Source organism: Octopus bimaculoides, chromosome 26 (genome assembly GCF_046866305.1).
Source record: "Octopus bimaculoides isolate indiv1 chromosome 26, ASM4686630v1, whole genome shotgun sequence".
Classification (NCBI taxonomy): domain Eukaryota; kingdom Metazoa; phylum Mollusca; class Cephalopoda; order Octopoda; family Octopodidae; genus Octopus; species Octopus bimaculoides.
Genome location: NC_142953.1, coordinates 25,958,418 through 25,970,897, shown reverse-complemented (window position 1 = coordinate 25,970,897; position 12,480 = coordinate 25,958,418). Strand labels below are relative to the sequence as shown.

Here is a 12,480-nt window from a genome sequence, read left to right as displayed (position 1 = left end):
GATACATTTCGATGATGAGGCAAAGACTCCAACCTAGTGGAAAGAAGAGGAACTTGAGGAAGGCATAAACAACACTCAGTCATTTGCAAGTCTAAGGGCTCAAACCCCTCATCGTCCTTATTTTTGTGGGTTCTTGTTCTAGAAAATCTTTTTCAAAGATAAAAAAGGAAAACACAACATTTTCCAATTCCAATTTAGGTACAAAGCTAGTTATTTTGAGGGGAGGGGGCAAGACAATCACACAACTCCAGTACTTGGCTGGTACTTATTTCATTGACCCTGAAAGGATGGAAGGTAAAGTTGCCCTCAGCAGAATTTGAACTCAGAATGTAAAGAGCCAAAAGAAATACCACGAAGCCTTTTTGTCCACAACACTACAAATAATGATTCTTTCTCATTTTGAGGAGATTGGGGGGTGCGGGTGGGGGGGAGAAGTCAATTGTATAACCCCAGTAATTGACTGGGACTTGATTTTCTTGACCTTGAAAGTACGAGCAACAAAAATAACTTTGGCAGCATTTGAACCCAGGACGTAAAGACAATGTGAGACTAAGTTATAGGGACATAAGCAATAAACACACCAGCACTGGTTGTCAAGCAGTGGGAAAGGGAAGGGGACAAACACAGGCACACACACACACACACATGGTGGACTTCTTTCAGTTTCTGTCTACCAAATCCACTCACAAGACTTCAGTCGGCCCAGGGCTATAGTATAAGACACTTTTGAAAAGTACCATGCAGTGGAACTGAACCTGGAACCATGTGGTTGGGAAGCAAACTTCTTACCACACAGCCACACCTGCACCCAATAAGTATGAAAACACATTAATTCTAGTTGAAAATGGAGGAATTGTTTTCTCAATACATAACACTTCTAGGGAAAAGGAAGTGATGCAGCAACTTTGCTGAAAGGCAGCAACATCCAGTGCTTTGATCAACAGATTTGCTGAATCAGGAACCACTTAAGGGTTAAACCCAAACAAAATATTCCATGACCCAGCAGAAACAATCACATTCCAGCAGAGATATACTTTATTAAAGACTGCCTCGCACTAAATAATATACTCCTTCATCTTTTACTTGTTTCATTCATTAGAGCATGGCCATGCTGGGGCACCGCCTTGAAGTTTTAGTTGAATGAACTGACCCTGGTAATGATCTTTCGTTAAGCCTGGAACTTGGTCTGTCAGTCTCTTTTGCCAAACTGCTAAGTTACAGGGAGATGAACATACCAACACCTGTTGTCAAGAGATACTGAGGGACAAACACACACACACACAAACATATACGACAGGCTTCTTTCAGTTTCCGTATATCAAATCCACTCATAATGCTTTGGTCAGCCCAAGGCTATAGTAGAAGACATTTGCCTAACTTACCATGCAGTGGACTGAACCCAGAACCATGTGCTTGGGAAATAAGCTTCTTACCACACAGCCATGCTTCATAAAACAGAGATCAAAATGGGAATAAATAGTGAAGAAGAAAGACATTTTCTAAAGACCAGTCAGGATTGATCCTGTAGCTGCAGGCCTGGGCAAGGATTTTGTTGTGAAAGGCTGACAGTTATGGATGACTACTAATAGTCACCAACAACCTAATCCTACCTCCATTTTTTGTACTGACACAGATCGGATGGTTTCACCGGATCCAGCAAACCTCAGGGCTGCTTTGAGCTCCGATGTCAGCTTTGGCTTGGTTTCTACGATTGGATGCCATTCTTAACATCAACCACTTTACAGAGTTTACTGGGTGCATTTTTTTTTTTTTATGCTACTGGCACTAGTGAGGCCATTAAGTGAATTGTAAGCCAGAAAAAGAACAGGAAAAAGTCCCATGACAAAGTGGAGAGGGTGGTTTTAAACCAGGTACTGCAGGGGTTTTTAAACTGTGGTTCGCGGACCACAGGGGGTCCGTAGACAGCAAATACTTTTTATGGGCAATTTGATTTTATATATGTTTTTTAATCGAAATCTTTTAATTGACAATAAACCTATTTGTTAAATACTGTTAAATAAATAAATGTAAAAATGTTATTTTAAGCAAATATTTATGTATAAATTTCATAAGCGTTTATAAGGAGGTCCCTAAGGTAAAGCCTGAAATATAAAGGGGTCCGCAAGTCAAAAAGTTTGAAAACCCCCGAGGTACTGAGAGGCTAAATTACAACAGAGGGACAAGTGTAGGTGACTTGCTATAAATGGCACCCCACATTATATAAGGGTTGGAGGGAATAGATGAGAAGATAAAAATGGTAGTAATGGGGTGTCAGAACAAACTCTCAAGGTACAAGAAGGTGAGCATACAGAGAAAAAGAGAGTGGGTGCTTTCATAATGTGAGGGGAGAGTAACAGATGGTTAGGAATGGGGTAGAGGTGATGAACAAGGGTGGAGGAGCAGAGATGGGAAATATCAGTATGAAGAGGTGGGTAAGATGAGAGAGGCAGAAGTGGCTCAGGAAGAAAGATGGATCAAAAGGTGTAGGAATGAAGGGGTGATGCACGAGGTCTGTGAATGGTGGAAAGAGAGACGTAGGGGTACATAAGGGTGGCTATAGTGAGCATGATGATGGTTATGAGAGGGCACTGAGAATGGTAGTACGTATGTGAGGTGTTAATATGGAGCACTGTAGAAGGGAGAGATAACTGTAGGCATAGAAAAGAGATGACTAGTGAAAATAGGGACAAGAAGGGAGAATAATGAGATCAAGGGATTGAAAAGGTTCATAGGAGAGGGCATGTGTACTGACTCCCGAGTGATCACAGTTGTAGAGTAGTACTGTAGATAGAGGAGTGATGGAGGACTGGATGTTAGGGGAATGAGATGTGGAGAATGCTTGAGGGGACAGAATGGGTGTATTGTCCAAGAGAAAGGCTGTCACTTTAGGTCAATGGTTCTCAACTATTTTTTCCCTACGGTTCGTTTGATTACTTTTTAAACAACCATTCAACGTTTAAAAAGTCATATTATATTTTTATAATTAAATATTATTAGGAATTGTATGAAAAAATTGTTAAAATACTTTGGGTGTTGTAGAAGTATCACGGAATAGAGCGTTACATGGTGGAGACTGAGCTGGTGGGAAGAAGAGCAAGTGGAAGGCAGAGACTGAAGATGAAGAAGAGAATGAACATGCAGAGCGAGAAAGGACCTGGGTGATGCTGCAAGAGATGAAAATAAATGGAGGAGTAACAAGCCACGATTCGTCAACGGCATGAATATGCCATGACACGAGAGAGAGAGAGAGAGAGAGAGAGGTATAACCAATTTATTGCTGACAAATTTTAACAAAATCTTATATGGACCTACAAGGGCCATATGGACCCTGGTTGAGAATTACTGTTTTAGAGTCTGATACAACCTGGTACCAGAGTCATCATCCTAGATGTTGCTGTCGGAATACAAAGTGTCTAGAGTGAACACCACAAGGTATACCATATGGCACTCTTATGTTACTCCAATTTACAACCCTTGATTTGTACACATTTACTAACTCCTGAAATGATGGGCAGTCAAATACTGTTAGACAGTCTATTGAATACACTAATTAACGACTCTGCTAATTGGTCAACTTTTATTTTCCTAATTATTCATCACAGCATGGCTGTGTTGTTAAGAAGCTCGTTTGGCAACCATAGGGTTTCGGGTTCAGTCCCACTGCACAGCATCTTAGGCAAGTGTCTTCTATTACAGCCCGAGGCTGACCAATACCTTGCGAGTGAATCTGGTATATGGAAACTGCATGGAAACCTGCCATATATGTATATAAGGTGTGTGTGTGTGTGTGTGAGAGAGAGAGAGAGAAAGGGTTTGGGTTTGTTCCTCACTACTACTTGGCAACTGATGTTGAACTTCCCTGTAACTTAGCAGTTCAGCAAAACAGACCAATAGAATAAGTACTAGACTTTAACAGAAAAAGAGCTCTAGGTTGATTTTTTTTTTACTATACCATCGAAGAATGTGCTCCAGCTTGGCCACAGTCCAATGACTGAAACAAGTAAAAAAAGATTAACCTCAGTATTTGAGTGGATTTTCTTAATCCAATCCAGTTGGATTAAGAATGCAAAGTTGGCCGCAGGTGGATTTGAAATCGAAAACATAAAAAGAACTAAATACGGCAAAGAATTTAGGACACTTTGACTGACGCTCCGCTAATTCTGCCATCCAGGACCCTATTTCAGATTTTGCCACAAGACCAGTAACATTGCGGGAGGTGGCTAGTCGATAACAACACTGACCCCAGTGCTCAACTGGTACTTATTTTATCAACCCTGAACAGATGAAAGGCAAAGCCGACCTCGATGGAATTTGAACTCAGAATGTAAAGATGGATGAAATGCTGCTAAGCATTTTGCCCAGCACAGTAATGATTCAGCCATCTCACCACGTTCAACCAGTCTATTTAATATTAATAATTTCTTACAATAATCAAGACCTTTGGCATTATGTCGTGCTTGAGAAGAAGACTCATCAAGCTGAGCAAAATCACAGTTGTGGCAGATACCGGTGTCGTGCAAATTGGCACCCGTGCCAGTGGAATGTAAAAGCACCCCGGTGTCACACAAATGGCACCCGTGCTGTTGGCATGTAAAAGCACCCATTACACTCTCGGAGTGGTTGGCATTAGGAAGGGCATCCAGCCGTAGAAAAACCATGCCAAATCAGACTGGAGCCTGGCACAGCCTTCCAGTGTACCAGCCCAGTCAAACCATCCAACCCATGCCAGCATGGACAATGGACATTAAATGATGATGATGATGATGATTAGCATAAAGCTACAAATTTAAAGGTGAGGAGTATCTTATTATCATCATTGTGTAATGTCCACATTTCCATGATTGTAGGGATCAGGCAGAATTTGTTGAGGCAAAATTTTCTGCAACAGGATGCCCTTCCAGTTGCTAACCCTCACCTCTTTCCAAAGCAAGATAATATTTTTCCGCCATGGTCAAACATGCTTTTCATGGAAGACTGGAAACAAACATCATTGCTTATATGATAGTGATGCTTATTTACAATCAACACATGTTGTCAAGACAAGGGTACGTGAACATAAACATATACATACATACATATATACGAGAGGGTATCAAAAAGTTCCTGGACTAGTTCTGTAGCATGCCAACAGATGGCAGCAAAGTTTTGTGCACAGTGAGAGCTAGCAGTGACCATGAGGCAGTGTGCCGAGTGACATCACTACATTTACTTCACAAGCTGTGAAATGTGTGTTCTTGTCATCACATCTATGCTGTAGTCTGCAATTTTGTCATGGACAGGAACAAAGAGCCAACGTGAAATTTTGCATTAAACTTGGGAAGTCTGCTACAGAGACATTGAGTATGCTTTGGAAAGCTTATAATGATGAGGCAATGGGTCGTACACAATGTTTCAAGTGGAATGGGCGCTTCAAAAGCAGAAGAACATCCCTGGAAGATGATGAGCGATCTGGAGGACCTGCCATGAGCATCACCTAGAAAATGTGATGTTGTGCATTGAGAATTCATTCCCCCAGGGCCAGACTATCAATCGGGAGTTCTATTATGACATTTTGAAGCATTTGAGGGAGGATAGGACATTCAGCGAAAGTGACTGGATCTGGGGAGCGAAAAAAATTGGATTCTTCAGAGTTCTCCTCACTTGTGAGTCTCTCGCCAAAAACAACATGGAATCACTTCCACACCCACCCTATTCACCAGATTTAGCACTTGCGGACTTCCATCTCTTCCCCAAGATGAAAATGCTGCTCAAAGGTCGCTGTTTTAACACTGTTGTCAAGATCCAGAGTGAATTGCACAAAGTCCTTGACTCACGAAAAATTACTTCCAGGGCTGGATTCCAAAAGTGGAAGGAATGCTGGGACCAATGTATTGCTGCGCAGGGTGACTATATCAAAGGAGACGATGTGAAAACTTGAGTAATCAAGCCAGTAGACTCTGTAAAGTGGTTTGGTGTTAAGGGTCTCCAGCAGTTGAAACCATGCCAAAACAGAGACTGGAGCCTGGCACAGCCCTCTGGCTTGTTAGTTCATGTTGAGCTGTCCAACCCATGCAAACAGTTTCTATTTTCAAAATCCACTCAAGATGGTTTTGTTCATCAAGGGGCTACAGTAGATGACACTTGCCTAAAGTACCACACAGCAGGATTGAACCCTGGGAAACAAGCTTATCCTGTGCCAGCTCAAATTCTAATATATTCCAGGTGCTTCATCACTCTCCTCAACTTTATTTTTACCCCCCAGGGTTAATAAAATAAATATCAACTTATAAATTGATGTTCTGGTATCAATTTAAGAAATTATTGATTTTTTTTTTTTTTCTTCTTCAAGAAGCACAAGATGGCTAAATTGGTAGTTTGCCAGGCGATATATTATTCCGTATGTAGTCTTAGTTCCCCTCAAGTTGTGAGTTGCAGATGGAAAAGAGGGATGTTGTTGATGTTGTCTACCCCTACCCCAAATTGGTCAGTAGGGATTGAGCAGAGTTGTGATAAAAGGTGGTCTGCTAGCCATGTCCACCACATCTATAATTTAGGCATCAAGCATCTAACTACATTATCGAACGTTCCTCCGCCCCACCCCACTTATTTTCTTTGGTATACTGAGGGAGATTTCGCTGCGATATCTAGCAAGCCAAGAAATGGATGCAAAGGTGTAGCATAGTGACGTTTTTATGGGTCAGCACTTTTAGGTTTGCTCTATAAGTTTATATAGATCTGAAGGGCCCCCAGGGAGGGGAAACTCAACGGCTACCTCGGGTGGTATACATTCCTCCATCTAAAATCACGCCACTGTGCTAAGGCTCCAGAGAGAGAAGGGTGAAGCAATGAAATAAGAGAATGGCATGCTGAAGAAACAGGAGATTGAGATGGAATTTATCGACCAGAGAGGGAAATAGGCATTCTTTCGGTATGCCTCTCAGAAACGTCAATGAATCTTGACGCTTCTGAGGGGCATACCGAAAGAATGCCGGGAAATAAATGATATATGGAGAAATAGATGGAGACGGAGACAGAAAACTACGACTGTTTCATTTCAAATGGAGCATATATAAGAAATAAAAAATGGTTCGGGAGAGACCGACAAACAGCCTAAAGAATACACACACGGTGCTACATAAAAAATAGACAAACTTATTTCTACTTGAGATACTTGACTACATTGGTACAAACCGATCCATGGGACTTGTAAGATACTAGTGGAGATTTGTTGCCAACGTACACATAAATATACTCAGGTATACACATGGATGTATAACGTATACCTGTGAGTGTATACAAATTCCCATACAGCCGTTTCCTAATAAGGGTTTTTGACACAAACACAAGGTATAAATAAATCAACAATATCCACACACACATCTACAACCTTTATGTGCCACAAACACAACACGCCTTGTTAGAGGTAAACTTGTAGATGATTATTATAAACATGTAAAATACTTATCGAAGCACACCTGTGTGTGTGTGTAATACGCAGGTTACATATGCATCTTAAGGATCAACTATCATCTAAGTTGTTCTATAGAGGCTGCTTCCTAAAATATTCGTTGTTTATATATAGACCACACAGACACATATATATATAAGTATATACATACAGCAATTATATACAAGCTTATATATAGGGTATATACTCAATATAAACATTTAACTAATATACATATACATAGGTGTATAATCACATGCATATTACATAGGTGTAGTTTAAATGGATATTTGCAAATAATATATAGAATATTTGATATTCGCATAAATTCATTCATGCTATAAATAAACCGAGAAGGTGGGGGGGAAACATTGTATGTTTATGATAGTCACTAACTAAATTGATAAAACTACAAATATTTGTCGCATATACAAATCAGGGATGGAACTGATATATAAACATACACACCTAAGCATCCACGACAATATATATGAACATACATGCAGATACACACCTACATACATATATACCGATGCAGATACGGAACAACCACAAGAATACATGTAAGTGCATCGTTATACATGAATGCATGCAAAAATACACACACACATATACACTAACGAAGATTATACACATTCATACATATGTATATATATATATATATAGAGAGAGAGATAGATAGATAGATGTAGCTAACTATACTTGTCAATACATCTACAACCTTATGAGGAATAGATCAGTAATATGAAGTAAAATTTTTAAATGTATGAGTATTTAATAATATCGTATCGATAGATAGATAATATATATACATATATATAGAGAGAGAAATTGATCAGAGGAAATGTACACTGTATATGTGTATGTATGTATGTATATATGTGTGTGTGTGTGTGTGTGTGTCGTGTTTGCAAAGCTGTAAGCAAAACATGTCTACCTTGTAAAATATATCAAACTGCACACTCTCCGTCAGGTTCTGAATGTCCTTCCTAAACACACTATAGTTGGCCACGGTAGCTGATATGGCTGTGTTATACAAAGAGTCGGGAGCCCACTGTAGCACACAAGCCGACGCCATCTTGATCGGTGACGGGAGACGGAAATTTGTTTGCTTTTTTATTTTGTTTACTTTTTTTTCTTATTCGTTTATGTATTTATTTATTTGTTTCAAATTTAATTTTAATTTTTTATTATTTATATTTTTATGAGTTCGTTTTCTATTTATTTTTATTTATTAATTTTTTTTTACTTATTCAGTGTCAAAAAAAAAACTGAAGTATTCGTTTGAAAGAAGGCAGGCTGGCTGGCGTGTGTGCTGGATGGCTGGCTTGGCATGTTGGTTTGGCTGGCTGACTGGCAGGCTGGCTGGTTGGGCTTGCTGCTGCTAATCACTTCCGGGTTATGTCAAATCATTTTTTTTAAAAAACGATGTGCAGAAATACTTTCACGTTGATTCACAAATGAGCGTATATTTGTCTCTGAGTCGATATTGAATAATTAAACGATTATATGAATGTATGTATGAGTTATAATTATCTTAAAATTTATATTATACGTGTATAGACATAGAATTATATATAAATTAACTGTTTATATTATATATATATATATATATATATATATATATATATATATATATATATATATATATATATATATATATATATATATATATATATATATATATATATATATGTATGTATTTATATACGGAATGGACTGAGCGGCGCAGGAAGACACACGTGGATGGAAAGGGTCGCAGAAGAGGTCACAGATATGTGACGAAAAATTTCCGGACAATGGACATAAGATAAAATAAGAACAGTAATAAACGAGTGACGAACGAATATATAGTGCGTGTGTCTATTTGGGGATGAAAAAAACCATCCCGAAATATAGCAATAGATAGATATACACACATACGCGCGTGTATGTGTGTAACATCGTTTAACCTCCGTTTTCCTTGCTGGCATGGGTTGGACAGTTTGACAGGCGCTGGCATACCAGAGGACTATGCTTTGGCATGGTTTTTATGGTTGGCTGCCCTTCCTAACGCTAACCAGTGTATTGGTGCTTTTTATGTGGCACCAGCTCCAGTAAGGTCCCAGGTAGCTTACAACGACAAAGATCCCTCAACTGAGTTGGATGTTGTACTGAGGAAAGTGGCCTTGTGTCATGCCGAGAGATTAAAGGTATAATTGAGGGCTTATTGGCTAACTGTCCATCCTGTTATCCATAAGTAACAATCCAAAGAAGTATTCAATACAAACATGGAGTGTGATAATTTGTTTTCGTTGGTCACGTTGCCTGTTAATCTAGAGTAGTGGTTCTCATCCAGAGTCCATATGTCCCTGGAGGTGCTTATACGATTTTTTGGGGACCCATGCAACAAAATAGTAAACAGAAGATCCACAATATTTTAAAAGCCCCTGCAAAAAATTATCTTTAGATGTATGTATTGCAAGAAAGAGTGAGGTTTCTTTCTTTAACATTTTACATAGTTCAACCTATATAAGTTAATGTGGGGGAAACAAAATAGGAATTTTGAAAGAGATTTCTATAAAACTAGTTTTTTAAAAATTGAATGGTTGGGTGGGGGCCCACCAGAATAAAATAGTAATCAAAGGGGTCCATAGATAAAAAATGGTTGAGAACCCCTAATCTAGAATGGCCACAATATGCAGCCACTTCTTCAGACAGATCAATGTGTGTGTGTGTGTGTGTGTAGTGAAGACACGTGGCTTAGTGGTTAGGGTATTCAGCTCAGTCATAAGATCAATTCCTGGTGTTGTGTCCTTGAGCAAGACACTTTAATTCTCGTTGCTGGAGTCCACTCAGCTGGCAAAACTGAGTTGTACCTGTAATTCAAAAGGGCCAACTTTGTCACATTCTGTCATGCTGGATCTCCCTGAGAATTATATTAGGGGTATGCATGTCAGTAGAGTGCTCAGCTACTTTCGTGTTATTTTCATGAGCAGGCTGTTCTGTTGATCAGATCAGGTCACTGTAACCAAGTGAAGTGCCTGTACGTATGTATGTGTGTGTGCATGTATAAGGGAGCACCCAAAAGTAACCAGAAATGCTCTCTGTGGGACAAGCCTGTTGTAGTTCAGGCTTCTGTCACTAGAAGCTGCTTGATGTAACCCTGCTGACTAGCAGTGTCAGCTCAACTCCTACTGCCATGTGGTGAGTCTCTGCTTCACAGTGCTTCTCCCTTTTGGCCAATGGTTGAAATGATGGAACAGTGTGCTTCTATGAAATTCTGTTTTTTGCTAGGGAAAACGGCAGCCAAAACAGTTGTCATGCTTCAAACAGCTTACAAGGCCGCTACCATGAGAAAAAACACAAGTTTACAAGTGGTTTCCATGCTTTAGGAATGGTCATTTGTCACTTGAAGACCAACCTCATCCAGAGCAACCATTGACCTAAACAAATGAAAACATCATGAAAATTCATGAACTGATATTGGAGAACCGGCAGTGAATTGATGAATTGAGAAACAATTCTTAACCCTTTTCATACCAACCCACCTGAAACCGCCTCTGGCTCTGTAGTACAAATGTCTTGTTTTCAAAAGTTCTGAATTAAAATCTTCCACCAAACCTTAGTCACAATTTATGTTCCTAACACTAGTTTAATGATAACTAAGTTATTTTACTAAATTCTTTGTTATATTTAAAGTAATTGAAAGAAACACAGAGTATCTCAACAGAAATAGGGTAAAAAAAGGGTTAAAATATATGATAGAGAAACAATTCCTCACCCTTTTGAAATCAACCTGGCTCTAAGTATAAATGTCTTGTTTTCATAAGTTTTGAATTAAAATCTTCCACCAAACCTTAGTCACAATTTATATTCCTAATATTAGCTTAATGATAACGAAGTCATTTTACTAAATTCTTTGTTATATCTGAAATTAATTGAAAGAAACACAGAGCATCTCACAATACGGTAATGAAAGGGTTGAGATGGTGTTTGGAACATAAATGAACATGAAATTTTGATGGAAGGTTTTTAAATCACTTTAATCCTTCTTTTACCATATTTCTATTGAAATGAACTGACTTTGTTTCAATCCATTTTGAAAATAATGAAGAATTTGCAAAAAATAACTTTTCCATTATCAATCTGGTGTTTAGAACATAAATTAGCAAGAAATTTTGATGAAAAGGTTTTAATTTAGAATGCATCAACCCTTTAGCATTCAGATTACTCTATCAAATGTAATGCTTATTTATTCACATTGTTTTGAATTAAAGATGCATCATTTCATAACTTCAAGATTTCCATGATGTGATTGCTTATCTTTAGAATAACATTGTAGGGCAGGTGTGAGAGGTTTGAAGTTAAAACAGGTAAAATATTATGGCCGGATATGGCTGGTTTAAATATCAAAGGGTTAAAAACACTAATTTTGTAGCACAGAACCAAAGGCAGACTCAGGCAGGTTTGTATCAAGAGAGTTAAACAAAATGCTTAAATCCACTGCTGGTGTTTTTCTTGTTTATAAAAACAATGCAAAAGAAACCAACTATACTGGATTTGAAGTCATGGCTTCTATTGCTATTTTCTTTGTCAAAAGATTATCTGCTGGTTTGGGGCCTTCAAAGACATGTGGAATGAAAGATCCTTTACTTGAAAGACAGGAAAGAGTGAATGACAAGAAGGGCATCCAGCTGTGGAATAATGGTTACAAATTTCAGATGGCCTGCAGAAGGGCTAAGTTGGTTACACTGACCCGCAGTCCTCAACAGGTGCTTATTTGTAACCATTATTCTACAGCTAGATGCCCTTCCTGTCATTCACCCTTACCTGTTTTTCAAGTAAAGGATCTCTCATTCCACATGTCTTTGAAGGCCCCAAACCAGCAGATAATCTGCACTCAAAGGGAAGAAAGGCGAAGTCAACTGCAGCAGGAGGAAAAACAGGCAGAAGAAATGGTGTTAAGCATTTTGTCCGACACACCAACGATTTTGCCAGCTTACTGCCCTTGGCTGTAAAATGGTGCTTTGTCAGTATACTCATCTAACCCATGCTAGCATAAACAATGGACA

At 38.9% G+C, this 12,480-nt stretch overlaps 1 protein-coding gene across 1 annotated transcript in view; it reads right to left on the bottom strand.

Annotated features, from left to right (window-relative positions):
- Positions 1-8,524, bottom strand: part of LOC106883965 (amyloid protein-binding protein 2) — a 38,774-nt gene extending 30,250 nt beyond the window's left edge. The window contains exon 1 of the mRNA XM_089342377.1: positions 8,364-8,524. Within this exon, the coding sequence (XP_089198503.1) occupies positions 8,364-8,504 (141 nt within the window). The 5' untranslated portion in view covers positions 8,505-8,524. The remainder of the gene's footprint in view (positions 1-8,363) is intronic.
- Between the last annotated feature and the right edge of the window lie 3,956 nt (positions 8,525-12,480).